The sequence below is a fragment of the Oscarella lobularis genome, chromosome 18 (assembly GCF_947507565.1).
Source record: "Oscarella lobularis chromosome 18, ooOscLobu1.1, whole genome shotgun sequence".
Taxonomy (NCBI): domain Eukaryota; kingdom Metazoa; phylum Porifera; class Homoscleromorpha; order Homosclerophorida; family Oscarellidae; genus Oscarella; species Oscarella lobularis.
Genome location: NC_089192.1, coordinates 807,714 through 834,703, shown reverse-complemented (window position 1 = coordinate 834,703; position 26,990 = coordinate 807,714). Strand labels below are relative to the sequence as shown.

At 46.5% G+C, this 26,990-nt stretch overlaps 10 protein-coding genes across 10 annotated transcripts; 3 read left to right on the top strand and 7 right to left on the bottom strand.

Annotated features, from left to right (window-relative positions):
- Nucleotides 1-1,099: 1,099 nt before the first annotated feature.
- Nucleotides 1,100-2,015, top strand: LOC136197762 (L-aminoadipate-semialdehyde dehydrogenase-phosphopantetheinyl transferase-like). Its single transcript, XM_065987584.1, has one exon. It carries the CDS (start codon nt 1,148-1,150, stop codon nt 1,994-1,996), a length of 849 nt encoding a protein of 282 aa, XP_065843656.1. The 5' UTR covers nt 1,100-1,147; the 3' UTR covers nt 1,997-2,015.
- LOC136197757 (epoxide hydrolase 1-like) lies at nt 1,888-4,555 on the bottom strand. The gene is made up of 3 exons (XM_065987577.1): nt 3,412-4,555; nt 2,638-3,051; nt 1,888-2,214 (listed from the first exon to the last, which is right to left on the bottom strand). The coding sequence occupies exons 1-3, from the start codon at nt 4,107-4,109 to the stop codon at nt 2,013-2,015; spliced, it is 1,314 nt and encodes a 437-aa protein (XP_065843649.1). The 5' UTR covers nt 4,110-4,555; the 3' UTR covers nt 1,888-2,012.
- A 163-nt stretch (nt 4,556-4,718) lies between these two features.
- On the top strand, nt 4,719-6,500 carry LOC136197771 (uncharacterized). The gene is made up of 9 exons (XM_065987594.1): nt 4,719-4,876; nt 4,954-5,026; nt 5,094-5,157; nt 5,211-5,375; nt 5,431-5,769; nt 5,826-5,898; nt 5,950-6,013; nt 6,071-6,229; nt 6,281-6,500. Exons 1-5 carry the CDS (start codon nt 4,771-4,773, stop codon nt 5,500-5,502), a joined length of 480 nt encoding a protein of 159 aa, XP_065843666.1. The 5' UTR covers nt 4,719-4,770; the 3' UTR covers nt 5,503-5,769; nt 5,826-5,898; nt 5,950-6,013; nt 6,071-6,229; nt 6,281-6,500.
- Nucleotides 6,501-6,572: 72 nt separating this feature from the next.
- LOC136197765 (small ribosomal subunit protein eS8-like) lies at nt 6,573-7,684 on the bottom strand. Its single transcript, XM_065987587.1, has 6 exons — nt 7,642-7,684; nt 7,425-7,531; nt 7,275-7,374; nt 7,025-7,218; nt 6,840-6,972; nt 6,573-6,776 (listed from the first exon to the last, which is right to left on the bottom strand). Exons 1-6 carry the CDS (start codon nt 7,643-7,645, stop codon nt 6,667-6,669), a joined length of 648 nt encoding a protein of 215 aa, XP_065843659.1. The 5' UTR covers nt 7,646-7,684; the 3' UTR covers nt 6,573-6,666.
- Nucleotides 7,685-7,707: 23 nt separating this feature from the next.
- On the top strand, nt 7,708-8,595 carry LOC136197768 (probable peptidyl-tRNA hydrolase 2). Its single transcript, XM_065987591.1, has 5 exons — nt 7,708-7,781; nt 7,834-7,926; nt 7,982-8,172; nt 8,220-8,334; nt 8,388-8,595. Exons 1-5 carry the CDS (start codon nt 7,734-7,736, stop codon nt 8,472-8,474), a joined length of 534 nt encoding a protein of 177 aa, XP_065843663.1. The 5' UTR covers nt 7,708-7,733; the 3' UTR covers nt 8,475-8,595.
- Nucleotides 8,356-11,127, bottom strand: LOC136197751 (protein smoothened-like). Its single transcript, XM_065987572.1, has 10 exons — nt 10,663-11,127; nt 10,387-10,587; nt 10,070-10,242; nt 9,782-10,013; nt 9,602-9,725; nt 9,456-9,548; nt 9,292-9,400; nt 9,029-9,238; nt 8,803-8,856; nt 8,356-8,747 (listed from the first exon to the last, which is right to left on the bottom strand). Exons 1-10 carry the CDS (start codon nt 11,086-11,088, stop codon nt 8,594-8,596), a joined length of 1,776 nt encoding a protein of 591 aa, XP_065843644.1. The 5' UTR covers nt 11,089-11,127; the 3' UTR covers nt 8,356-8,593.
- A 29-nt stretch (nt 11,128-11,156) lies between these two features.
- LOC136197753 (mRNA-capping enzyme-like) lies at nt 11,157-13,949 on the bottom strand. Its single transcript, XM_065987574.1, has 17 exons — nt 13,819-13,949; nt 13,653-13,762; nt 13,495-13,598; nt 13,349-13,437; nt 13,228-13,303; nt 13,132-13,162; nt 12,879-13,076; nt 12,676-12,782; nt 12,513-12,614; nt 12,321-12,456; nt 12,189-12,260; nt 12,054-12,134; nt 11,915-11,998; nt 11,790-11,858; nt 11,639-11,739; nt 11,388-11,584; nt 11,157-11,329 (listed from the first exon to the last, which is right to left on the bottom strand). Exons 1-17 carry the CDS (start codon nt 13,883-13,885, stop codon nt 11,229-11,231), a joined length of 1,725 nt encoding a protein of 574 aa, XP_065843646.1. The 5' UTR covers nt 13,886-13,949; the 3' UTR covers nt 11,157-11,228.
- On the bottom strand, nt 13,925-15,098 carry LOC136197764 (survival of motor neuron-related-splicing factor 30-like). The gene is made up of 7 exons (XM_065987586.1): nt 15,005-15,098; nt 14,890-14,955; nt 14,787-14,831; nt 14,605-14,738; nt 14,365-14,547; nt 14,100-14,304; nt 13,925-14,041 (listed from the first exon to the last, which is right to left on the bottom strand). Exons 1-7 carry the CDS (start codon nt 15,059-15,061, stop codon nt 13,955-13,957), a joined length of 777 nt encoding a protein of 258 aa, XP_065843658.1. The 5' UTR covers nt 15,062-15,098; the 3' UTR covers nt 13,925-13,954.
- Nucleotides 15,099-15,779: 681 nt separating this feature from the next.
- Nucleotides 15,780-23,413, bottom strand: LOC136197744 (pre-mRNA-processing factor 6-like). Its single transcript, XM_065987564.1, has 25 exons — nt 23,285-23,413; nt 23,150-23,209; nt 22,987-23,095; nt 22,811-22,929; nt 22,667-22,745; nt 22,514-22,608; nt 22,378-22,459; nt 22,189-22,329; nt 21,725-22,139; nt 21,549-21,667; nt 21,327-21,489; nt 21,165-21,273; nt 17,735-17,804; nt 17,554-17,675; nt 17,399-17,492; nt 17,224-17,345; nt 17,131-17,173; nt 17,028-17,078; nt 16,923-16,973; nt 16,799-16,873; nt 16,611-16,744; nt 16,344-16,550; nt 16,226-16,276; nt 16,101-16,176; nt 15,780-16,032 (listed from the first exon to the last, which is right to left on the bottom strand). The coding sequence occupies exons 1-25, from the start codon at nt 23,368-23,370 to the stop codon at nt 15,880-15,882; spliced, it is 2,826 nt and encodes a 941-aa protein (XP_065843636.1). The 5' UTR covers nt 23,371-23,413; the 3' UTR covers nt 15,780-15,879.
- A 1,056-nt stretch (nt 23,414-24,469) lies between these two features.
- Nucleotides 24,470-26,990, bottom strand: LOC136198091 (iduronate 2-sulfatase-like). The gene is made up of 13 exons (XM_065988006.1): nt 26,887-26,990; nt 26,698-26,824; nt 26,360-26,480; nt 26,198-26,300; nt 26,104-26,142; nt 25,900-26,051; nt 25,597-25,847; nt 25,423-25,543; nt 25,342-25,371; nt 25,125-25,286; nt 24,998-25,069; nt 24,820-24,942; nt 24,470-24,770 (listed from the first exon to the last, which is right to left on the bottom strand). Exons 1-13 carry the CDS (start codon nt 26,978-26,980, stop codon nt 24,546-24,548), a joined length of 1,620 nt encoding a protein of 539 aa, XP_065844078.1. The 5' UTR covers nt 26,981-26,990; the 3' UTR covers nt 24,470-24,545.

The following is a 26,990-nucleotide window of genomic DNA, read 5'->3' as shown; positions in this document are numbered from 1 at the left end:
TTCCATTATCGATTACTTTAATTTCTTGTCCCAGTTGCTTTTGGGTCGCGTTTCGAACGGAGGGGCCCCCTTCGGGTTCTTGACTTTCGCAGCGTCCACAGTAATTGTTTGATGAATGACTCCCCTCCCTCTCTCGCTCTATCCAGTTGCAGTTTTTTTGCAGCAGCAGCAACAATGCGCGAACCATTGAAATAATAGCTGATTTATTTATTAATTAAATTTTCTTCTGTAGATTGTTTTGCAAGCGCTCTTCTATCGTCGCGGTAGAACGCTCAATATACATCTGACTGTCAATGTGACAACTTTACAAGTGGAAAAAAGGCTACAAGTGGAACTAAAAGGCTGCGAGGTATCTTATCAATTCTCCCTGCATGAATTGTTTTGTCGTGTAGTAGTTCTCTCAATCAGACGAGCAGCAGACGACGACGACGACGCAGTTCATCCCTCGGTCGCCAAGAGGTTAAATAGGCGTCACCTCTGCAGAGGCTCTAGAGTTGCCTCCCCGCGTAAGGCTGAGCACTGGCGGGTAAATCAGTGACGCCCCTTGGAATTGCACCTGCGAGTGGCAGCTGGGATGTCAGTCCACTCGCAGGTGCAATTCCAAGGGGCGTCACTGATTTACCCGCCAGTGCTCAGCCTTACGCGGGGAGGCAACTCTATAGCCTCTGCAGAGGTAGGGCCTATTTATCGCTCTTGGCCACAGAGGGATGGCTGCGTCTGCCTCGTCGGATTGCAGGAACGACTACACGACAAAACAACTGACGCGGGGGAAAGCAATAGCACAATACCTGGTTGGGCCATTTGATGCCAATGTTTCATTACCATTCATCTGAAAAAAAAGAAGATGAGAGGGAGTTGAGGTAAAGGCGAATGTCCACGCACTAACTAATACAGTGTACATGTATAAATAAATAAAGACTCAATAAAAGCAGATTTCCCTCGTGTTCTTGCACCATCGCTGCTAACATAGGAGCGCGCGAGTCTCAATTCCCGAATGGGGGGCCCCCCTTGCCGTCTTTTACACCCTTGTCGCTGTTTTCTTACCTTTAAACGTCGCACTGTATTTGGCAAAATCGTTCAAGCTTTGAATGCACGGATTTCGTCCGAACGTCCTGAACCGGCGTTTTAAAACTGCGCATGCTCAAACATGGCAGTCCGCTGGGCTTTCTGCTGCGGTTCGTGGTCGCCGACGCGCGGTGAATGGATCAAAGCAGCGGCGATCGTGCAATCGGAGGAGAAAGAACGCATCGGAAAATTCGTCTTCCAAAAAGACGCGAAACTGGCGATGGCGGGGCGTCTACTGATCCGCAAAGCGCTCAGCGACGTCTTCGGGCTTCCGTACGACGAACAGCGGCTTCGTAGAACGCCAAAAGGCCGACCGTACGCGGAGAAAAGCAGCGGGAGCCGCATTGCGTCATTTAACGTCTCGCACTCCGGGAACTTCGCCGTGCTCGCCGCTGAGTCGTCGTCGAGCGAAATTCCCGTAGGCGTCGACGTCATGCGCGTGGATAATCCGGGCGGGCGTCGCGGCGAACCAATCGGCAATTTCTTTCACACAATGAGACGCCAATTCACAAGGAATGAATGGGAGACGATTAGAACCCCCCCAAACGACTTGGACCAGTTGGTCCTATTCTACAGGCACTGGTGCCTGAAAGAAAGCTACGTAAAGGCGCTGGGAATCGGCATAGGAACGAGTCTACAAAAGATAGAATTCGCGACGAACCCAAATAGACCTACGCGCGGGGAAAAAGACGTCTACAGGGAAGCGAGCGTAAACGTCGACGAAATCGAGGAAAGGGATTGGACGTTTGAGGAATCTTGGCTCGATTACAATCACTGCGTTGCAGTGGCTCTACAGAACTCAGACACACATAGACAACCTAGTCAATTCATACACCTAACTATAGATGACTTATTATTAGACTACTCGATGCCTCATTCTTATAGCGTAGATGAAACGTATTGGGAGTGTTTTAAAAACAAAAGAACGTGACGATGATAATTTTTTTCTAACTGTATCCTATGAGCGTGCAAAATTTTCGAACGTCTTCGACGAGCAACTCGGGCTCTTCCAAGGCGGCAAAGTGCCCGCCTTTGGACATTTTAGAGCACTGAACGACGTTGCGATAGCGATTCGAAATCAACGTCTTGGGAACGCGCAAAGGCTCGGCGGGAAAATCGCACAAGGCAACGGGAACGTCAATGGGGCATCTAACGTCAAAAAAATATAGATGCAAGTACAGCCTCTTCACCAGTACAGTAGTAGTGGTGAGGAGGTAAGATTTCCTACTACTGGTGAGGAGGTAAGACTTCCTACTACTGGTGAGGAGGTAAGATTTTCTACTACTGGTGAGGAGGTAAGATTTCCTACTACTACTGGTGAGGAGGTAAGATTTCCTACTACTGGTGAGGGAGGTAAGATTTCCTACTACTGGTGAGGGAGGTAAGATTTCCTACTACTGGTGAGGGAGGTAAGATTTCCTACTACTGGTGAGGAGGTAACTACTGGTGAGGAGGTAAATGCAGCATAGGGAAGGCGAAAAATTCTATTAGAGCGGGCGGGCGGGTGTACTTATCTATATTTTTTAGTTGTTTATCCCATGGGGGTCGGTAATAATTATTGATTATTCTTACCGTAAGACTTTGCTGTCCAACTTGCTCTTCGCCGATTCCTTATACAATCGCATAGACGACGTTGCGGTTTGAGTGAACCAATAGATGCAGACGTTCGTTAGCATTTCGTCCAATGTGAACTGATTCTCGACTCCCTCGCCGTCGGACCAGGCGGAGAACTTTTCGATGATATAGCAGGCCAATCCGAGAGGCGAGTCGTTGAGAGCGTAGCCGATGGAGTGCGGCTTCGACGACTGGAGAAGATAGTAGCCGCCCTCGCGCGCCAACCCTTTGAGATTTATGATTGGAGACTTGAGCATTCGCCGCTCGTGAGGAGACAGGAGTTGCGGGAAGACGTTATAGAGGACTATTCGGAGTATGTTCGGTAGCGTCGGTATGGGAGTAAAAGCATTGAGATGAATCCCTTTGCAATGCCTGTAGGGAAACAGTAGAAAGGAAAAGCACCCTATCATGTATCTATCTCTCTATAGCAGAATCAAACTCAGACTTGTATCCCTCTATTCTAAGGTGACCACGTCTTTACAAAACTATGTTCTATAGTGTCTAAGTTCTCAGTACTGACTCTTATAAAGAAACAGCCTCCTGCATTTATAGCTGGAGGACTCTAAGGTGTTTGAACCTCAGTACTCTCAAGGTACAGTCTATCTATTCTAAAGTCCCAAAGCTGCGTATTCTCTGAATGGATCTTATATGAGAAAGTCTACAGTCTTCCTATGAAGAGGGCCCCCAAAGTATCCCCTATCAAAAAGCCCCTACTATACAGAGATATCTTACTTTCTATCAATATATCCGAGTGCTGATGCAACGAAACTGCCCCAATCGCCTCCTTGCACCACGTACGACTCGAACCCCAATCGTTCCATCAACTTGCTAAAGATCCTCGCCACGACAACAATACTCATCCCAGGCTTCTCGGCCGCCTCAGAAAACCCGTAACCGGGCATCGACGGACACACGACGTCAAAGACCGCGCCCCCGCAACTCGAATCAATCAACTTCGGCACGACTTTGTGAAATTCGTAAAACGATCCAGGCCATCCGTGTAAAAGCAATAAGGGCTTCGCTCCCTCTCCCTCGGGTCGCGCGCGCATGAAATGAACGTCGATACCTTCGATATTCGTTAGATAGTGATTGTAGCGATTGAGCGTCACTTCCTGTTGACGCCAATCGAATTTTTCGATCCAGTGCGTTTGGAGTCGTTTGACGAAGTCGGCGTCGGCGCCGTACGCCCACGCGGCGTCGTTCTTCTCTTTGAATGGACGCGACGGGAGTCGGGCGTTGCGAAGGCGCGCGCGCAAGTCTTCGAGATCGTCTTCCTTGATGCTGATCGTGAATGGGCGAATTGACGCGTCGTCGAGCGTCGAACGCGTCGTCGTCCAGCGTTCGTCTGTCGGCACGACGGGAGGCGAGCGCTTGCGACGGAATAGAAGGAAGAAAACGAGCGGGATGACGAACAATGCGACGAGCAGCATTTTTCGGACGAAACGCGCGCTAACCGATCCTCCGAGGGACCTGCCCCCTCCGAGGGATAGTCAAAAAAAGATAAATATCGCCACAATAATATTCATCCGCGACATTCTCACCTAGCCACTCCATAAAAATGTAGTGAATTTGACGCTGTTTATTTCCCCATTAGAAGCCGCGGCCCAAGTCAATAGTAGCTGCAGAAAAAGTGCGGTCTCTATTCGAGCGTGAGGGTTATATTTCTCATAAAAACGTTCGCAATGGTGTCGGAGTGGCGTGGGGGAACAATAGGGTTAGCGAAGAGCAAGCTATACACTCCGGTACTCGCCCAAGACGAGTTAGTAGGCTAAAATCGCATACTCCAGCCGTTCACGCCATCGTTTGCGGGCCGTACGCTGCTTCGTTCCATCAATCGAAGTATTCCTATCTCAGGCTGAAGACCCGCCGAAGGAGAAGCAGCGTACGGCCCACGTCATAATGCGTGGGCGAATGGGCGTGGAAGGGGCGGCTCTGCTCTCGCCGAAACGGAGCATCCGGGACGAGCGAGGGAGGGTCTGGGAACATAGATAAAATAAGAATTTATTTTATCTATGCTGGGAACGAGGCTTGGGACTTTACGGTAGTCAGTTCTCGCTGCCCCGGATCACCTACGGAAGTTTGTCCAAAGTCATGCTTCGCGTTCTCGTTTTCTCGTCTATCTTTGCTCTTGCCTCTTGCCACTTGTGCATGATGTTTCCGAAACAGAGGGGAACTATGAAAGATCTAAACCAAGCGGGTACTAGTAAACCAGCCGGCGTTTGTTAGAAGAAAACGTTCTTAGAGGTGCATACCTCTTTTGTTCTTTCTCTACAGGTACGGCTGATTGTTTTCACATAACGGGGCCGTGCGGTGGTCTTCCGCAAGAGCGACCAATACAGGCTCTGAAGTACGATGTCCTCGCACTTCCGGGTTTGCATATACTGTATAGGGGCCATTGTGTCTTTGTCTGAAAGGTCAAACGAGCATCTGAGTTTGACTCTGCAGAAGAACCTGAACCATTTCAATGCCAGCGGTCCAGTAAAGAAAAAGAACGTTTTCAAACAAATTTTATGATAAATATAATGTGTCAGGGATACTTTGCGGTGGGATGGGGCGTTCCAAATGGAAACGACGCTTACAAGGAAATGCAGTTTGAGCCGCTATTCCACATTGAAGATTTTGCCAGTGCATCTCCATTCATCATTGATGCGCCCGTTCAACTTCCCAACGCCACATTCCCACACATTGTGATTCAAGTACGGAGAGAGAAAAAAATTGTCTAAAAACTCTTATACATTCTTTACATAATAGGCGGTCTATGTCACAAACAACTCGAACGCCCCGAAGGAATTTTTCCAGTGCGCCGACGTCACGCTCTTCTAACTCGATTATACTTAGCTGGGCTGTGCTTATTGTCTTGGTTGTCGCCGCGCACCTATCACGCGCTCGCTTTTGTCATTACCATACACGTGATCATGTAGCACATTAGGTGGTCAAAGTCTCACAACTTCACCATTTGCACCCTAATCGTTTGACAAGCAATCATGCTCCGCCTCGTTCTCGTCGCCGCTTGCCTGACGCTCGTCGTGAGCCACCTCTGCCTCGTCAACCCCCATCAGAGAGGCTCGATGATCGGAATCAACATGGCCGGTCAATAATAGAGAAATGAAGTCAAATGCGACGTATTTTGAATCGCGCCTTTGCAGGAGCGGCCGACTGCGCGCTCACGATGAAAATGTGCGGCGGACGCAAGCCAATGGAGCCGACCCAATCATTCGCGTAAGTGGGTGGGGTTTCCAACCTCTTTCTCTCTATCCCCTCTCCTCCCAGAGGCGGAATGGCGCACAATTTCACCGTGCAAAAGAATCTGTGTCACTTCAACGAAAAGATGCCGGTAGACTCTACAGTAGTCATTCCCACACATACCTGCATCCTGTCCCTTCCCCCCAAGGGCTCCATCATCGTCTGGTGGGTTCCGTACGGCGAAGAAGAGACCGCGAAACCGACAATGCTTTGGGGGATGAACGACACTAAGACCGATTCGCCGTATCTTTATGAAGCCATGGTTAAATTGCCCCACGTTTCCAAGCCAACGCCCGTGACCATCATCGTAAGCAAAAAGAAGAGATTATAATCAAATGAGAGAAACCTTCTCTCTAAGGTCACCTACACGACCAACGCGGCAAAACCCGTGCCAGCGGTCTTCTACCAGTGCTCTGACATCATGATCATGTAGATGTCATAAAGGGGAGAAAAAGAAAGACGGTGTTTCGTTCCTGTTTTGGTGCTGCTGCTGTCATTTGAATGTACGTGTGTTCAATTTGCATATTATGATAATCAATCGTCACATGGCCGGTCCTGTGACCTGTGCCAACTCATGATCGTATGCAAACACGCGCTAAGATATCAACCTATTTAATCAACTGCGTATTATTTACCTGAACGAATCCGACATCGCAACGATTTCTTTATTGAAATTGAGACATTCTTTATTATGAGATCTCCCCCGTCCCGTCTGCTCGCCTAGCAAAAACGAGTCTAAGGTCTTTATTTCGCCTTCTTAGCCTTGAATTTTCTCAAGTAGAATTCCAATTCCTTGCCCTCCAAAATGTATCCGTCCGCTCGCCCGCACTGTCCAGGTCTCGAAGAAATGCACGCTATAAAAAAAAGAAATCGAATAATAAAAGGTTTTATTAATTAATTAAATCCTAGGAGCTAACCATATAGTCGTCCTGTGACGAATTGCTCCTCTAGATGAGGATCCACTTTCGAGCCGGGCTTCCTAGCCGCAATCTTAGCCTTGGCGTGACGCGATCTCTTCTTATTCAAATCGGGTTCTTGCGGAGACTGTTCCTGAGAGAAAACATAAGAAAAAAAATAATTTACAATTTTAATCTTATCTAACCTGAGCTTCTTTGTCCTTCTGTTGCTTGGGTTTCTTTCGTCCGAGCGTCACGCAGTAGTGCGTTTCGAACCACTGTCGAAACGGCGTACTGTCGACTTGAACGATGCAGTTCTTCACGAGCGTCTTCGTGCGAACCAACTCGTTGTTGCTCGCGTTGTAGACTACGTCGATTATACGGGATTTTCGCGTGATTGCTAAAAATTGAGAGTTGTTTTTTTTTTTCGAATTTGCGACGGTTTTTTCTACTTGCCTTCGGAGCCCCAAGAATAGTTTCCGTTTTCGAGGCGAAGACCGCGGCGTTTTTCGTTGCCGCCGCGCGTTCGGACCGTGTGGATTCGTTTCGCGCCGATCTAGATCGCGCGCTATCGCGAGTGCGACGAGACGGCTTTTTTTGGCTTACTCTCGTGTTCGCTGGCGGGCGTCCGAGCTCGAATTTGCGCTTCTTTCGAAGCGGGTTCTTGTGACCGCCCGTGTTTCGTCGCTTGTGCCACGAATCGCGTGATATACCTATCACGAAGGAGAGAGATTACGAGCGCGTCATGTTGCGAGGACGCGACGATCGCTGGCGCTCTCGCGAGGGATGGGATCGCAAAGAAAATCGCGGATTCGCTCCTCACCCATGTTGGACGGCGGATCGTCTTAACGCATGCGTGCACGCGATAAACTACGCGCGTTAGAAATGGCTTCGTGGAAGCCGAATCCTACGGCAATGGAGGGCCTACGATCAATAGGCATTTCGGGCAACGCAGCAGAAAAAGTCAGATTCGAAAAAAAATGACAGCTGCCTATAAAAATCGGACTCTACAAAGGGACTTTATTATACGGGCAACGAGAGCGCGGATCAAGCCGCAGAATGGGTTTTCAATCACATGGACGATCCTACATTAGACTCCCCCCTCGACGTAAACCCTCGCGCTTATTTTATGCACTTGTCAAGTTGACTTTTTCTCCCCACAGGAAGTAATAGTATCCTCCTCTCACGTGACGTCGTGTAAAATGATTTTCGTCGTCAATTCGTCGCTCGGTATGAGCTGCGGCAAAACGGCCGCTCAGGTGGCCCACGCGGCCGTGGACCTCTATCGAAACGCAGCGACAAAACCCTTCGATCATCCCCATCATCAATTTATTGTCTCTTGGCAGACAACTGGGTAAATAAATAAATAAATATAAAATCAAGTCTCTTATACGCGTACAGAGAGACGAAGATTGTTCTCAAAGGCCAGTCAGTGGGAGAACTCGAAGCGCTTGTGGAAAAAGCCGAACAGCTTCGACTCATAACAAGCACAATACGAGATGCAGGCAAAACAGAGGTACTGCACTGTATACCAGAACCCATTCCTATTGAAATCCTATCGTCCCTTAGATACCAAGCGGTACTCTCACTGTTGTTGCTATAGCTGGGAAAACGAGTGAAGTGGATACGGTTACAGGGCACTTGAATCTCCTCTAATTAATTAATCAACTTTCTAATAATTAACAAAGTGTAACAGCTAAAAAATGCGATCAAGTCTGTTGCTAGTTCAGCAGGGATTTAATTAATTAATTAAGTAATCAATCAAATAAAAATTCTTAAAACGTATTGATACTGCTATTGCCGCTTACGCGAGTGAAAACGCTGCTCCCTTCCCCCATGTGGACTCCACTGTCAGTCGTAATTACCGTTGAACTGTGAGTGAGTTGAATGGGAGGCGGGACGTTGGCGGAAAGAGGAGCAGGACCGACTCTAAGAAATTAAACCTGATGACAAGCGCGTCTAGCGAGACTACGACTACACTGACCGAGAGCTCGGAAAGAGTCGATGACGTCCACGCGACGACGTCGTCTGTTTCTTTCTAAAGAAACATATGATGCAAAGGAGGCCTGTGCCAATACTACTGCGCAAGGCCGCCGTCGTCATATGCGCGTACTGAGAGGAAGTTCTGCATAAATGACGTACGTGTATGCGCTCTTATATTACATCATCTCGCTAAGGACGTGGTCTATGGTCTAACCCCTTTCTCTTACCTCTGACAAAGTTTCTTCCACGCTCGTCCCGCTGCCGGCGTTATTACCCACGTGCTGATGGCGACGCCGCACAGAAACATGGCGCACAGCTGCATAATGATCATGTTCACGTTCGGTTTCGACGCCAAGACGCATTCTCCTTTGTCCGAATTCACGTCCTCGAAATTACACCTCTCTTCGGCCGTCAAATTCAAGCTTAGCGTCTTGCAACTAAAGATGGACTCTCTAGAGTTCTAAACCTCTAAAAGCGAGCGCCGACTTACGAGACGTAGTCTTCAAAGTCTTTTTCCCACTGGGGTTGATAGTAATAGTCGTACAAATTCGACGCAAACGTCAATAGAGAAAATACGAAAGCCAAAAACGCAAAAACACCTAGAAGAATTATGATATATCAAGGCCCACGATTTATAATGGAAATCGGTCTCACCTATTCTGAGTATTGTAGCCCTTAACAACTTCGAAGACGTTCCCGCTACACTATTCACCTTCTCCGCATTCAATCGAATAAGTTTAATTAATCCTATACGCATACATGTGTTCTCTCTATTCAACTTGAATCACGAAATGACTTGCCTCTGACGAGAAAAATTCCTCCAACAATCAAATAGACCCCAAGAGGACCCCACACAAAGTAGGCTCTCATCACTAGATTCTCATAGCCAACGAAGCAGACGCCACTTAGAGAATTTCCGTCGACCTAATGAAAACAACATCGCTCGAAGAACTATTTATATCTATATCGAGGGAACGTACTTCTCCCAGAGCGATGATTAGTATTGTTTTGATACCGGGTAGAGTCCAGGCTATGGCGTGAAAATAGGGGCCCCTTTCCTTGAGCAAGTCCCCGTTGCACGGGGCGGGAATGTGAAGGGATTGGAAGGAGACGTCCCACGCGTAGGCGAGGATAACGAACCACAGGACGGTAGCCATCATGAAGAAATAGATCAAGGCAAAAACGATGACGCAGGCAACGTCAGATAACTCCCTGAGAGGGGAGAAGTATATATAATAAACGTATGTATTTCTTTATTTGCTTCTTACGTTGGTGCTAATAGACGAGCCGTATTGTCGTCTCGGCATATGTAGCTGTGTCTCGCATTGGGAAGGAATTGGGAGAGCCAAGCGAGCGATCCGATGCAAAAGCAAGCGTCCATGTAGAAAATTATGACAACGGGATACTGACTCTGACGTTTCCAATCAATCAAAAAAGTCAACTAGGAAGGAGTAATAGTGTAAGATAGGAGATTAATTTAAAACGTGTCCAGGTGTCATTACGTCAGAGCCCCTTCCCCCTCAATACAACATTAATTAATTAATTAAGTTAATTAATTAATTAAGTGTGTTTTCTAAATTCTCACCAGTGTAAAAAATGTGCAGACAAAGCAGACGGATCCCAGCGTGGCGACGACGATGCGCACGGTGCGCGCTTCGTCCGAATCGAACACGGGATTGTCGCACTGGAGTCCGCATCCCGTCCACTCGCGATACCAGTGATCGCGATCGCGCGCGCGCACGAGCGGACACGGACACGAGACGTTCGTTCCCGTCGCGTTGGCAACCTGTCATCATCATAAAAAAAAAAACCCGAAAACGATCGTTTAGCGCGACGCTAGACGAGAAAAACGTTCACTTACGAATGTCTCGTTCTCGCGACACGGTAAAAAGAGCGAACAGTTAGTGAAATCGGGCCACCCGTCGTCGGACGTTTCCACGACGGCGCAATTCGCTTTCGTTCGTTCGCACGCGTCGCGACACGGTCGCGAATCGATTCGATTCGTCGCGAGATCGCACGGCGGTTTGTAAAGGGCGCAGAGAAAAGGCGCCGCGTGACGCCAGCACGCGCCGACGAAACGTAGACCGTACCAGCGATTGAGATTCGCGTCGACGTCCGCCTGCGTTCGCGAATCGGACACGAGCGCGATCGACGTGTAGTTGTGCGCGAGCGTCGGTTCGTCGGGGAAGCACGAGCGCGTCGCGAGTCGTTCGCACTGGGGGGATGTTGTCGAGGCCGTACGAACGACGTGGATGGCGAGGATTAGCGATAACAGATGCGCCGTCATTTTTTCTCCTTTGATCTAGTCAAGACATCCGGGTTCGTGGCGCTAAGTCGGGAATCTAAACAAACGAATAAATAATACGCCGTATTTATTCTACACGTGCCGCCCTACTAGTGCTTTATTCACTTTACAAAAAAATTCATTTAGCTGCTCGCTTGTTTGGATTTGGCATACTGCGTCCGACTATCGATTACCTTGAGTAGAGCTTCTTTGGTCAACGGCTGTTCTATGCTGGTACACACAGCTAGGAAACACAAGCTCCTCCCTGCTCAATCTCCATCTAATCATGTACATATATATACCTATGGCCGTTTTGTGGCTGTTTGGATATGATTTATCCTCTCGAACGCGCATGAACTTCCACTTTCGATTCGGCGCTTCCCACATGCACTCGACAATTTTCCCGTCCAACTGCTTCGTCTCCTTCGTCAGCTCGAGCTCGCTCACAGGATCGCGATAGCCGCCGACGAATAATTGCCCATACGTACGAGGCAATTCCCTTGGGGAGGAAAGGGAGAATATAAAGTCAATTACCCTGTCCGGTGTAAGGTACCCTAGTTTATTTTCCTTTACGACTTTGAGTCGAAAGTCGACGCTATTCAATTCGGGCGGTTTCCACTTCAGCAACGTATCACACTGACCAGCAATGTATGGCTAAAAATAAAGTAGAGATAGAACAATGAGAATTTTAGATCTCTATTTACCTCTTTAGCGGGGCTAAATATGAGCCCGTCATTTTCGTGACCGAGATGAGGCACTACGTTGTCCAAAACCTATTTTTAAAAGATTTCGACGTTGCCTTGATTGAATTAGCAAAACGTCTCCTTGCCTTCTTCGTCTGCGACGCGTCCCAAAACGCCTTGAGTCGTATCCGAAACGGTTCCTTCGATTTATTGAGTCTACCAGCTTTCTCCTAAGATTTTATAAGGACTACTAGGAGAGGAGAGAGAGAGGGAGAAAAAACGTACGGCGCTCACTCTCGGCTCGATTATTTCCTTCTGTACGCATTCGAGACGAAGCGCGTGATTGACCTTGTCGACGCTTTGATCCTATAGCAACGCGTCGTCGTCATGCAAATGAATAGTTTACTTAATTAAGCGAACTTCGAATTTTATGATGTCGTATATGAGATATCGCGGAGTGACGTGATCTCCGTCTTTATCGAAAACCATTTCCTAAAGCGATTTACGTCTCACTGGCCTTATGTGTGTGTGTGTGCGCGCGCTCTCACGTACTCCATCTACTAGTGTATTTTTGATATGTTGATCTGGATATTTGCGACGGGGGAATGTGAACTGGGGCGCCGCGAAGACAGTGTGGTCTCGATCGAACATGAAGACTTTGCCTCGTTCCTCTATAAGCATCATGTACCTAATAATATATTACTAATGAATACACCACTATTCCTTTCTTTTTTCCGCCCTTGCCTTGTTCCGTCTGCTTTCCAACTGACTCGATATGGCGCTTGGAATAGAAATTTCACGTTTTTCGTATCCATGGAAACGGGCTGACTACCGGGAAATCCGCTCCTTCGGCAGCGAGACGAGTTTCAATCTCACGTGACATATTTATTTAATTGCCTACTCATACTTTTCCCATTTACACATTTTCTGGCAGACACTTTGAAGACGTAAATACTCGTCATCGTCTCCGACGACGTTAATCCCGCTTACACCATCAACGAATTTCGTCGTGGGCTTAATTAAAAAAAAAAGAAGTCCCTCGTTAGAAGGAGGGTCTTTTAAATAATCCCCCAAATAAACGAACTAACATATTTATGGTCTGCGCCTTACCAGTTTTCTTTTTCGTCCTCTGACGTCAGCCTGATCTTCTTTGGCTTGAGAAACGCCATCGTCGTCGTCCTCCACAATTTCGTTGTCTTTTGCATACCAATCAGGAAGCGTCGGAGGCTCCAAGTCGGTTTCCGCCGGCCCGTAGCGACGACACAGGTCTTCCAAGTACTCGCCCTTATAGATTCCAGGAGGTCGAGCCTGAACCCAAAAATCAATACATAATAATACAAAAAAATGATTCTCTATAATCTACGTTGATGAAAGTCTGTACGGCCGCATCTAAACTATAAGCAGAGAATGTTAGGAAACGACATGACGTCACTTTTTTTGCCAATAACCAATAACGCACCTCCATCCCTGCCTTTCGATTAAATAGGCAATGATGAGAAAACCGGTTCTATTGAAGCCGTGAGTGCAATGAACCCCTAGAAGAAAATCAATATGAATATTCAAAAGGTAAATATTTGTACCAATAATTCCGTCCGGGTGTCGTACGAAGCATTGGTCGGCGAGTTGAACGAACGTGGCAACTTGCTCGGGAGTCGGCGTTTCGTCGCGTCTTTTAATTAATTATTATTAAATTGTTTTAATTTTTTTCGTCGTGTTTTCTCTATACCCTTGGCATTCTAATTTCGCGTATATTATCCCGCTTTTTTCTACTTCGTTTCTATCGTAAAATCGTCTCGTTTTCGTTAAATCGATTATCATTCGCAGTTGAGCCTGAGATATAATAGAGATAATGCCGTAACTGCAATAATCAGCGAAAGAACTTACTCCCTTGCTGTTCACGTAGCTCACGAGCATAGGAAGTTGAAAGCGATACTCTTCGGGCAATTTTTCGTCGTAACGATCGTCGAGAAGCGTTTTGAACGGGAGAAATTTGCCTAAGGTGACGCGGAAAACCGAAACTCGTCGACGCGACTACGATTTGCGAACGAACCAGCAACGATTTCTCCTTTGCGAGGACAGTGAAGCCATCGCGCGGGCAATTGATCGCGATAGGCCATGAGAAGAGCGAGAAAAACTCAAGGACTCCGACTCGAACGTTCCCGTATGCAAATACCTTATTTTTCTATTTAGAGAGTATTTTCGCGCCTGTACGTTTCTGGTTTTAAAAACTGAGTCATTTCCTTGCCGCCCGTTCCACACGTTCCCACTCCAACCTTTTTGAAGTAGAGACCATGGTAACATAGCCTAATCATATTTATTATTTATACTTACTCTTCCAGTGACTGAATCAGGAGAGGCAAAGATTGATCTTTTCTGCTTGCTGCTTAGAAAGCCGCCCTTTTGCTTAACGCTCTTTCCGCTGAACGACTTCCACCGACCCTGCTCCTTTCCTAATTCGTCTTCAATCACTTTCATCTTTTCCGCCTTCTTCAGCGCCTTTTTCTTCTTATGTTCCTTCTCCGCTTCCCTCTTGGCTCTACTCCCCCAACACGCATATAAAAAAATAAATATCCCTAATCGACTAATTATTCTAAACCGAGATTTCGATTGGTGCTGATATTTGATTCCCTCTTCGGCCGCGTGTCTCTTCCTCGACCCAAGCTGCTCGCGTCTCGGCCGAAGCGAAGCCAATTGAACGCGCTCCAAAAAATCGTACCCAGCAAACGAAACGCTACACGTTCCATCTCCCGTAATAGCGGTAATCTGAGAATCATAATACCTAAAAACAATATCAAATCAAATCTTAATTAATTTATTTATTTATTTATTTAATTACTGTCCATCCTTGCTCCAGACTGCCTGGCATAAACTTCCCACTGACCATATTCCTGTTGAGGCGACTGCGCTCGTTGCTGATGATGCGTCTTCGTTCGTTTGTGCCAAAGATGCGGCCGCCGCCGCCGAAGGCGTCTGGAAAAGGATCTCACGTGACTAAATCTGACGTTACACGTTTTCTACCGTCGAATTGAGTTGAACGAGATCCTGCGTGAGTTTGATCACTTCCTATTGTTGAGAAACGTCGCTGAGAACGATAGAAAGTCGCGTGCGTAAGGGAATTTGCCTCGATATTGCTCTTCAGCTTCAATAGCTCGTCGTTTTTCGGATCGGCTGCGAGAGCAGCTTCGACCTGGCGACAAGCGAATACTAGGTCATAGTAGAATCTCTACGAATGCCACCTGTTTCAGTTGCGCTTTGTGATTCGCTAAATTCGAGGCGTATTCGGCGGACGACATATCTACGATGCGCACGTTACTCCCGAAAACCTGACGTCACTCGTAGGAACGTGACGTGGGAGTGAGCAAGAGCGCTGATTGGTCGAGAACGCCGTATTTGGACGCAGTCGCACTTCATCGGGCGTTGCCTTCTCGTGTGTTTTGTTGACCCGTTCCCGTTCTCTCATTGTCTCTTCGCCATAATGCCACTTGGAAAAATTAAGGGTGATGCTGGAAAAGGCGCCGACTACTCGGCGGGCTCGCTAAACATCGAAGCGCAGACGGCGCAGAAGGAGGCGCTGAAGAGCGACAATCTCAAATACGGCAAGGGCGTCGGCGGCAGCAGCAGCGTTGGAGCGGACTCTCTAGAAATTCAGAACAGAACAGAGGCGCAAAAAGTCGCCGCTGAGGCGAAAGCCGTGTAAGAGAACCCCTTTGCACCGAGAATCGAAAAAAGAAACCGTCGTGTCTGCTTTTTGAACTCTCTTGTCTTTTCCTTTCTCCTTTTTTCTTTGCTTTGACTTTATATGTAGTTTTGAATTTGGCTCTGTGGCATTGTTTTTTGTACTAGATCGTCGTCTTTCTTTTGTCTTCTCCAATACGATCGCTGCCTATGCCTATTCGACGTCTATTCGACGTCTATTCGCGTTATTCGGTCCAATGCGTTTGTTTTTAGATCAACTCGGTACAGGAAAAGAACGGGAAAAGGCTCAGAGATCGCCATCGCTCTTCCTTTCGCTTACGATGGGCGTGTCTGTTTATGCAGTTCTGACCATATATGGATTACGATTTGGGGGTTCTAGCACCTTCCAAGAACAATGCACGTGCACGGCTATGTACTACGTCGGGATGGAGAGTCGCTTCGCAACGAGCGGCAGCAGACTGTCCGTTCTCAGACGCCAGTTCTTGATGTTCTTCGACACAGCCGTCCACTGGTCGCCGTGACGGGGCTCCGCTTGCACGCAGCGCTCTAAAATTCCCCTCTGCTGCGCCTAGCGAAATGAAAAGCGACGTCGGAATATCCCCCTTCCCTTCCCACTACCAGGACATGCCGATTTACCTCCGTTCCGTACTGTAATTCGAAACGATAGAAACAGGCCCACGCGTCGCCGAAATCCGGCTCGATTTTCACGGCTCTGAATTGGGCAGCGTGTCATTTCGCGATCCCCTTTGCCTGTTTCTTACCTATTGAGCCACTCTCTTGCTTTCGTGATCTTTCTTTCCGACCAGAAAAGCCTGAAACACGAATCGGGGGGGGGGTCCCCTTACGGAAACCGCGGCCTCTAAGCCTTCCACTCCTTACTTTGCAACGGCGAGCAGTACGAACGGATCGTGCTCGCACTTCTTTAACGCGTCGACGCTCTTCGTCTTTCGCTGCGGCCGCGGTTCGAGAAAAATCGCTTCGGCCCAAAGCAGACCAGCCTTGGGACAATCTTGAATCGCTTTGGCCATCATCGAACGCGCGACGCTCTTTTGATCGCTCGCCAGTTCGATTTCGATCGCTGCCATCCTATCATAAGGAGAAATAGAAAGGAGGGGGGCCTTTACGAGGGGTACATTAGTATTGTACCATAGTTTAGGATTTTTCGGATTCTTTTGACGAGCGTTTTCCAAAACAGAACGCGCTTTGGTCACATTCCCGGCTTTTTGTTCGAGCTTCGATAGAAGAAGCCAAAGGGGTATGGATTGGGGACACTTTCGAAGCTGACAAAAGGAAACGTAAACGTAGAAAATGACAATCCTTAGAAGCTCTCTTACGCCCAAAGTGTAGTGCTCTCGTGCCTTCTCCGCGTTGCCCTGCTCTTCGGCAATCTGCCCTCTCATCATCCAAAGCTGTTTCAATAACAAAATGATATTAATCAATATTTTATTATGAGATTGCCTTGTCGAAGTCTGGATAGACTTTTAGGCCTTCCATGACGAGTTCTTTCGCCTGAGATGGAGAAGATAGTCTCTATTTCTTGGCCTCAGTTGTGGATTGTCATACCTCTTCTAGTCTCTCTAACAGCCATTCCAATTTTGCAGATTTCATCAAAACCTTAGGAAAATAATATGTATTGTTCTATTGAGACGATCAATACCACGAATACCCTCTGCGTTGGGCAGCTGGTTCTCGCCTTTTGCAAAAGCAGCCTAGAGACAACAAATCATCGTCAAAGAATCCCAGATAATTGTCTCATGACCTTGCTCTTTGATACTCATTGTTTTCCGACTCCAACTTAATGGCAGCCAGCCAAATGTCCTCACTATTAGGATTCGCTTTAAACGCCATAGCCAACAGGGTGCGAGCAGCCGGAACATCGCCCTACAGAAAAATGAATAACCACAAGAATTAATTCTAATATAAATTCATCATACGGCTAGCCATTTTGACTTGGCCGCCATAAGCCAAAGAACTTCTGCTCTGGGACAATGTTGCACTGCCTTCTGTAGCAATTCCTCCAGGGAGTCCCTAAAAACAAAAGGTGCTGAGCTATACACTGTATACGTATACAAGTAGAAATAAATATTGCCTCGTTCCGTGATTCTTCTCAAAGTAAGCGGCGTCAAGCCAAATGTGATTCTTATCTGGAAACACGGACAAGGCGTGACCGTAAATAGCCCTGGCACATTCATACGCCCCGTGAGCAGCACACTAAAAAAGAAACCCGTCAACTATCTATCAATAGAAGATTTAAGAATTATCTTTCTTACGCTTTCCGCATCTTCAAGCCAAGTGTCTTCCCTGTCTTCTTCATCAACACCAATATCAATGACAGCTCGCCTGTAAATCATAAAGAAAAACAATCAAAAGGATGCCATACTAGTGACTACGCCCGGAGTATATAAATTACAGAAAAATTACATGGAACTGTTCTCTCCTGTAATAAATTACAAGGGACTGGCGGCAACTGTTCTCTCCTGTAATAAATTACAGGAAAATTACATGGGACTGGCCAACTGTTCTCTCCTGTAATAAATTAAAGGAAATTACATGAGACTGGCCAACCGTTCTCTATTGTAATAAATTACAGGAAAATTACACGGGACTGGCCAACTGTTCTCTATTGTAATAAATTAAGGGAAAATTACATGGGACTGGCCAACTGTTCTCTCCTGTAATAAATTACAGGAAATTACATGGGACTGGCCAACCGTTCTCTATTGTAATAAATTACAGGAAAATTACATGGGACTGGCCAACTGTTGTCTATTGTAATAAATTACAGGAAAATTACATGGGACTGGCCAACTGTTCTCTATTGTAATAAATTACAGGAAATTACATGGGACTGGCCAACTGTTCTCTCCTGTAATAAATTACAGGAAATTACATGGGACCGGCAAACAGTTCTCTATTGTAATAAATTACAGGAAAATTACATGGGAACTGGCCAACCGTTCTCTCCTGTAATAAATTACAGGAAAATTACATGGGACTGGCCAACTGTTCTCTATTGTCATAAATTACAGGAAAATTACATGGGACTGGCCAACCGTTCTCTCCTGTAATAAATTACAGGAAATTACATGGGACTGGCCAACTGTTCTCTCCTGTAATAAATTACAGGAAATTACATGGGACCGGCCAACCGTTCTCTATTGTAATAAATTACAGGAAAATTACATGAGACTGGCCAACCGTTCTCTCCTGTAATAAATTACAGGAAAATTACATGGGACTGGCCAACTGTTCTCTATTGTAATAAATTACAGGAAAATTACATGGGACTGGCCAAGTGTTCTCTATTGTAATAACTTACAGGAAAATTACATGGGACTGGCCAACTGTTCTCTCCTGTAATAAATTACAGAAAAATTACAAGAGACTAGCCAACTGTTCTCTATTGTAATAAATTACAGGAAAATTACATGAGACTGGCCAACCGTTCTCTCCTGTAATAAATTACAGGAAATTACATGGGACTGGCCAACCGTTCTCTATTGTAATAAATTACAGGAAAATTACATGGGACTGGCCAACCGTTCTCTCCTGTAATAAATTACAGGAAATTACATGGGACTGGCCAACTGTTCTCTATTGTAATATATTACAGGAAAATTACATGGGACTGGCCAACTGTTCTCTCCTGTAATAAATTACAGGAAATTACATGGGACTGGCCAACTGTTCTCTATTGTAATAAATTACAGGAAAATTACATGGGACTGGCCAACTGTTCTCTCCTGTAATAAATTACAGGAAATTACATGGGACTGGCCAACTGTTCTCTATTGTAATAAATTACAGGAAATTACATGGGACTGGCCAACTGTTCTCTCCTGTAATAAATTACAGGAAATTACATGGGACCGGCAAACAGTTCTCTATTGTAATACATTACAGGAAAATTACATGGGACTGGCCAACCGTTCTCTCCTGTAATAAATTACAGGAAAATTACATGGGAACTGGCCAACCGTTCTCTCCTGTAATAAATTACAGGAAAATTACATGGGACTGGCCAACTGTTCTCTATTGTCATAAATTACAGGAAAATTACATGGGACTGGCCAACCGTTCTCTCCTGTAATAAATTACAGGAAATTACATGGGACTGGCCAACTGTTCTCTCCTGTAATAAATTACAGGAAATTACATGGGACCGGCCAACCGTTCTCTATTGTAATAAATTACAGGAAAATTACATGAGACTGGCCAACCGTTCTCTCCTGTAATAAATTACAGGAAAATTACATGGGACTGGCCAACTGTTCTCTATTGTAATAAATTACAGGAAAATTACATGGGACTGGCCAAGTGTTCTCTATTGTAATAACTTACAGGAAAATTACATGGGACTGGCCAACTGTTCTCTCCTGTAATAAATTACAGAAAAATTACAAGAGACTAGCCAACTGTTCTCTATTGTAATAAATTACAGGAAAATTACATGAGACTGGCCAACCGTTCTCTCCTGTAATAAATTACAGGAAATTACATGGGACTGGCCAACCGTTCTCTATTGTAATAAATTACAGGAAAATTACATGGGACTGGCCAACCGTTCTCTCCTGTAATAAATTACAGGAAATTACATGGGACTGGCCAACTGTTCTCTATTGTAATATATTACAGGAAAATTACATGGGACTGGCCAACTGTTCTCTCCTGTAATAAATTACAGGAAATTACATGGGACTGGCCAACTGTTCTCTATTGTAATAAATTACAGGAAAATTACATGGGACTGGCCAACTGTTCTCTCCTGTAATAAATTACAGGAAATTACATGGGACTGGCCAACTGTTCTCTATTGTAATAAATTACAGGAAATTACATGGGACTGGCCAACTGTTCTCTCCTGTAATAAATTACAGGAAATTACATGGGACCGGCAAACAGTTCTCTATTGTAATACATTACAGGAAAATTACATGGGACTGGCCAACCGTTCTCTCCTGTAATAAATTACAGGAAAATTACATGGGACTGGCCAACTGTTCTCTCCTGTAATAAATTACAGGAAATTACATGGGACTGGCCAACTGTTCTCTCCTGTAATAAATTACAGGAAATTACATGGGACCGGCCAACCGTTCTCTATTGTAATAAATTACAGGAAAATTACATGAGACTGGCCAACCGTTCTCTCCTGTAATAAATTACAGGAAAATTACATGGGACTGGCCAACTGTTCTCTATTGTAATAAATTACAGGAAAATTACATGGGACTGACCAACTGTTCTCTCCTGTAATAAATTACAGGAAATTACATGGAACTGGCCAACCGTTCTCTATTGTAATAAATTACAGGAAAATTACATGGGACTGGCCAACCGTTCTCTCCTGTAATAAATTACAGGAAAATTACACGGGACTGGCCAACTGTTCTTTATTGTAATAAATTACAGGAAAATTACATGGGACTGGCCAACTGTTCTCTCCTGTAATAAATTACAGAAAAATTACAAGAGACTAGCCAACTGTTCTCTATTGTAATAAATTACAGAAAAATTACATGGGACTGGCCAACCGTTCTTTCCTGTAATAAATTACAGGAAAATTACAAGACTGGCCAACCGTTCTCTCCTGTAATAAATTACAATGAATATTACTATATAAGTAGGTACTCAGGCGGCAGGAATAACTGCAACTTTAGATACTAGAACGCAGACCCTGAGCACTTCTCATTGATTTACATTATGGCTTGACACGTTGCCACACTCCCTGCCTTGTCACACTCTTCTGCATCCTGAATCCAGTGTTCTCTGTTGATCTCAACGCGATTGGCCTTCAATGACGCAACAGCTAATAACGACACGCGTAGGTACCACACTCTTCACTCAAAACACCTACGTTACCTCGTTCAATGATTTTTTGAACCATCGCAACGTTGCTGTTCGCTTCTTCCAATTTCGACGCCGCAATCCATATCTGCCGATCGGTTGGAATGTTCTCCCTCGCCTTATTCAACACCTTGCGCGCATTCTCATACGTCTCAAGCCGAGCGAGAGCCAACCAAAGCTGCAAAGAAAAAAAACTCTCTAAGACATCCTCCGTCTCCACGGGGACGGGAAACGCACTTCGACGCTCTGCGGACAACATTCGACGGCTCGCTGCAACATGACGAGCGCGTCGTCCGGATCTTCCATCTCGACGGCTTCCTTCCACAGACGCACGGAATTGGGAACGCTTTCAAGACCTAAGACATCATCATTACCCCAATACATAACTTTAGCAACTGAAACACTCCTTATACCTTTCCTAAGAACTCTCTTCTTCGCCGACACGTCACTTTCCAATGAACAAGCCCTTATCCAAAGTTTGACCGACTGCGGTATTTGTTGAACGGCTTGAGCGACGACGAGTTTCGCCTCGGAGGGCGGTTGAAGTCGAATCGCTTCCAGCCAAACGTCCTCGTTCTTCGGGCAGTGTTCGGTTCCCTTGACGACCGTGTTTCGTGCCGCCTGAATGCGTCCGGTCACCTCTTCGAGACGCGCTTTCGCGATCCAGCCGGGACCGTGTTTGGGATTCGTTTGAATGACGGAGTCGAGGAGGAGACGCGCTTTTTTGATGTCGCCGATGTCGGCGCCCATTTTGGGCGTCACGCTGTTGAGATCGGTCAGATAGCCCTTGGGATCGACGACCGTTTGACCAGAAACCGAATCGGAGACCTATAAGAAAATCAGTAAAAAATGTATATATTTGTTTTTCATTTCTTACCTGATCCAGTTGAACGCCGAGCATCGAGTTGCGTGCTTCGCCCAGTTGAAGAAGATCGAGTTGAGCGCTGGCCGTGCCACTTGGAGTGGCAAAGCCCGGCGTCATGGATCCGGGAAACGGAGTTTGAAAACCACCAAATTTCTATTAAATAACTAAAAATACTAATCAAAGTATATTATATAGACGTACCTGTTGTTTGCTGTCTAAGTTGATGTGATGCTTGTTTTGACCGGCGGCACGTTCGATGAGAGAATCGGGTACGGGGGTATATCTGCGTGCAAAACGTATAAGTAATCTTTTCTTTGGTTCTAAACGACTTATTTGCCTATCGGGTCTCGGATTGCGTTGCTTCTTCGTTCGCGTGTCGCCCACGTCGGGAATGTTGCTCCACTCGTTTTCGCTCACCGTCGCCAATTGACGCTAGGCGAAGGAAAGGAAACGTTTCGTACAGGGGAGGAATGTATTGAGTCCCGTGTACCTTGAGATCGGAAAATTGCTGCTGAATTTTCGGTCTCTCCTTCCGATACTTCTCCGTCTCTTCTTTGAACCTCTTCTCTCTTTAGAAAAAAAAACGACGACGACGGTATTAATTAATCAGTTATTACGTTATTAATTAATTAACCTTCTCTCCTTTCGTCGCGTGTCCATGCGTCGATCGATCGACGTATATATCTCGTCTGCTTCCTCGTCGTCTTTGTCGTACGGACCGCTTGAGAAAAGACTTCCGCCGTAGCCAGCAAACTAATAATTATTTAATTAATAAATTAATTAATTCATAATTATCTATTTTTTTCGAACCTCGTCGAAATTGCTATCGTTCAAGTCCTCGTTGTCGTCCTCTTCGTCGTCTCGATGAAAACCCGGCGGGCGAGCCGCCGTCGTCGCTCCTTTCGTGTAGCGATCTTCCCTAGAATAATTCGGTGAGGCCCCCTTTGCGGACCCCACGGCGAAATTCGCTTACGGCGCGTCGGACGCGTCTCTCGCCGGTCCGATATCGGAACGAGTCGTGAAACCCGTCGCTCTAACGGCAAAAGAAGACAGAAAACGGATGAGAAACGTTTCTACGAGTCCGGGAGTCGCACGGAGACGATCTTACCCGCGCCCGATGCCGGCCACGTAGCCAGGCGGCGCCTCCTGACCGAGAAACGTCTTCCGCTTCTTCGCCGACGGTGCCAAAGTCATGGAGCCCGCAAAGACGACGACGTCGAACGAAAAATAGCTCCGGGACTGCGTGGATCACGTTGCAATTAGATATTCAATTAATTAATAAAGTGTACGTCAACTTCTCGTGCGATTAGTGAGCAAACGCTTGAATCCCTGAACGAAACACGTGTACAATGGCCGATCGAACACACGAGGAATCGTTCGCCATTTTGAATTGTAGCGCCTAAAACCGGTCGGCAAACCGGTCTGACGGCCTCGTGCAAAATTGGCGCGAACTTTTTCGGCGAACCAGCGATTCGTTGCCGTGGTGAATTGAACGCAATGAGGTCACCATCAGCTTCGGTATAAAAGCTTCTGGGCCAACGCCCAATCTTCAGTCTTGCGTTAGGGTGGGGGATGCCAACGGGCTGAACCTTTGAGGTTGATCGTGAGCTGGGGAAGCTGGTCGTTGGTCATCAAGCGTTTCGTCTTTTTGTCGATCCTTACTGAAGCTGCTAGGCACAGTGGATGGGCGTTGCTTGCGACGCTAAGATCGACACTGGGGGTCATAAAGGTCGTGGACGGCTTGGATTTGCGAAGTCAGGCGTTCCGCGATAAGCCGAGTGGAGCGTCTGGCTAAGGTATGTCACTTTCCGCCAAAGAAACGTGTGGGGGCCCAGTGTCTCGTGGCATCTCCTCACTCGGATTAGCAATCTATACCCGGAAGATGACCTGACCCCCAGGACAAAACGCTGACCTTCTACTGGTGGACTTTGGCAATCGTTTCATAAATCCTCTCTCGACACGGTAGACTCGTTTCCTATCCAAGCGAAAGTCTACGGCCTCTTTGGGGCCCCGGTACGACGCGGTCGGGGGGACGGTGTGGGAGAGCCGTTCTCGATCCAGGCCGTACCGGTCGTGTTCGGGCCGTTGAAGCAAGGTCTCGCTTCCAAAATTTTTGGGCCACTAACTGCGCTCGAACCTCCGCGTGGTGTGACCTGGGTAATGCCAATGCGAGCGCATCGCAAAAAGGTACGTACACGGACAGATCGAACGGATTCTAATCTTCCCTTTTTTAGGTGATCAACATCAATCAGCGCGCCATGATGGAAGAACATGGAAGATGGATCGTTTACGATTGAACGCATATTTAGTGTAGATTAGCGTAGATCAATATGTGTAATTAATTAAAGTGTTCTTTCAACATGCACTTCTTAGACATCACGTGGTGGTGGCAGAGCTCCGCGCCACCCAGCCTTCAAGCTCGCTTCAAGATTCTCTATTAGGGTTTTGTGTAGCGTGTCACTCGAATCGTTGTCGTTTTCGTCGTTAAAATTCGTCGTTGGCTTCGTGTGATCGTAGAGCTCGTCGGCAAACCAGAACGTCCAGTTTGCCTTTGCCTCCGCCGAATTGAAACCGAGCCACGAAGTATAGCGATACTAGGGAAACGCACGTCAGTGACGAAAGCAGAAGACTCTTTTTTCGTACGTGGTCGGATCTGATGCTGTATCCCATTGCCTGTTCGTATCCCAGCTTCGGATCAAAAGTATAGTTCGATATTCTAGGGAGTCCGTTCAGAGGCCCGGGACGAGCGAATTGAGAAAACGTTGCCTGTATTGGAAAGAAACGCGTCTACTGCATTCCCCCAATTTTTCTTCTCACTAACATTTTTCCACTTTCTCATGGGATTTCCAAGCAAAGGAACCACGCTCAGTCCCTCCACGCAAGCTAGAATATCCTAGAGAAAAAGCACTTTGAATTTTAGGCAAAAGTTCATAATACGTAGTATTTACATTTTCTTCCTCCGGACACAGAGGCGGCACGGGAATGCCAGCAATTTCGGCAAGAGACGGGAAAACGTCGACCAATTCCACAAGCGCATTCGTGCGCATACCACCGTCCGTCACGCCGGGTACGTGCAAAATCAGAGGAACTCGAGTGGCATCTTCAAAATTCTGCAAGATAAAACTCCCATCTCATACCGTAGTGCAACTGGCCAGCAGGACATACGGTAAATTTGCCCCATTCTCCAAGCTCTCCCTAGAATCAGTAGTGTGAAATAATTACTAATAATACTTGTAATCAGTGTACCAGATGAAAGCCATGATCTCCAAGGAGAACAATAACAGTTTCATCGGCAAATCCTTGCTTTTTCAATTCGTCCAGCACCTTTCCAACTTGATAATCGCTGTACGTCAAACTCGCATAGTAACTAAGAAGGCCTCAGAAATAATTAAAGAAAATTAAAAGAAAATTCTTTGCTACCTGCGTCTGATTTCTCTCGACACGCTGTCGGGAAAAGCGCATTCTTCTGATATTGCCAGCTTCCAATTCTTCCCCGAGCAATTTTCCCCTGCAAAATGGTCTTTCGTGTTTTCATAGACTCTCCACTTCTCCCAATCGGACCAGGCAATGCTTGGCATAAATCGCGGCGGACGCGGATTCTCCGGCAGAGAAATCTCGCTCGCCGGCGGATACATATCGAAATACTTCTTGGGAGCATAAAGAGGAATGTGCTAAGATTCAAACACAGTATACGTAATATCTAAGGGATATCTTCTACTCTACTGGTTTGTGAAATCCAACTGCAAGGAAAAAGCGTCTATGGTCGCCGTTGTCTCGATTGGCTCTCAGCTTCTGAAGCGTTGTCATCGCATGATCGGCTATTTGTCCATCGGGTAACTGATTGTCCTCAAATCCATCGAAGGCCCACCACAAACCTAAACTAGAAAGGTCTTCTCTTTTTCCCTCACAATCTGTTCCACCTCTCACTCGTCTTATTTGGTGGCCCATAGTCTTCCTCCAGTGACGCTACGAGTTATACAATTTAATTAAAATCATCTAATCTTTATCATATAATGTGTACAGTGATAGTAGGGAAGTCCTTCGGGACTCCACGAATATTTCTCGTCGTCGTATCCGCTTGCACGTCCTGGATGAAATATTTTTCCCATGCCGATCGATATGTACTGAGATTAATTAATTATTGATTATTAAATGAGCTCTCCGCTTGCGCTTCTCCTCTGACGTCATTTTCTTTGAAATATTGAGGAATCGTCGTGGCGTTCGTGAATTTTCGCCAGTACTCCGAACCCACGTTCGCCCACACGTGATTCGTATCCGGTCGACGTCCAGTCAAAAAGGACGCCCTACGAAAGGCAAAAATTGTCGAGGGAAATAAATAAACCATAGATGAGACATAAGAACAAAATTAGCAAGGAAAAAATTCTATGAGCCCTGGACTTATAGAAACTAACTGTAGCCAGGAGAAAATCTATGAGCCCTGGGCTCATAGAAATTGGCTGAGTGCATGTACGTTTTAGCTGCAAGGAGCGGCTTTTTACAGGGTCCTTCATTTATGCATACCTCGACGGCGAACAGACGGCAACTTGGCAGTAGGCACGTTCGAATAGGATCGATTTGCTCGCTAGTGCGTCTATGTGCGGCGATTTGGCCTTCGAAGAGCCGTAGCAACCCAATTCGGGTCGTAAATCTGACGTTCGAAAGTAAACAGCTCGGGGAGACGAGCGTAGAAGGAGAGAAACGCGTGCGCACCGTCAATTGCGATAAAGAGAACGTTCCTCTTTGTTGCCTGGCCGCTGGAAGCGAGAGCGAACCCAACCAGGGCCCACAAAACTACGTCGTTCATAGTACAGTGC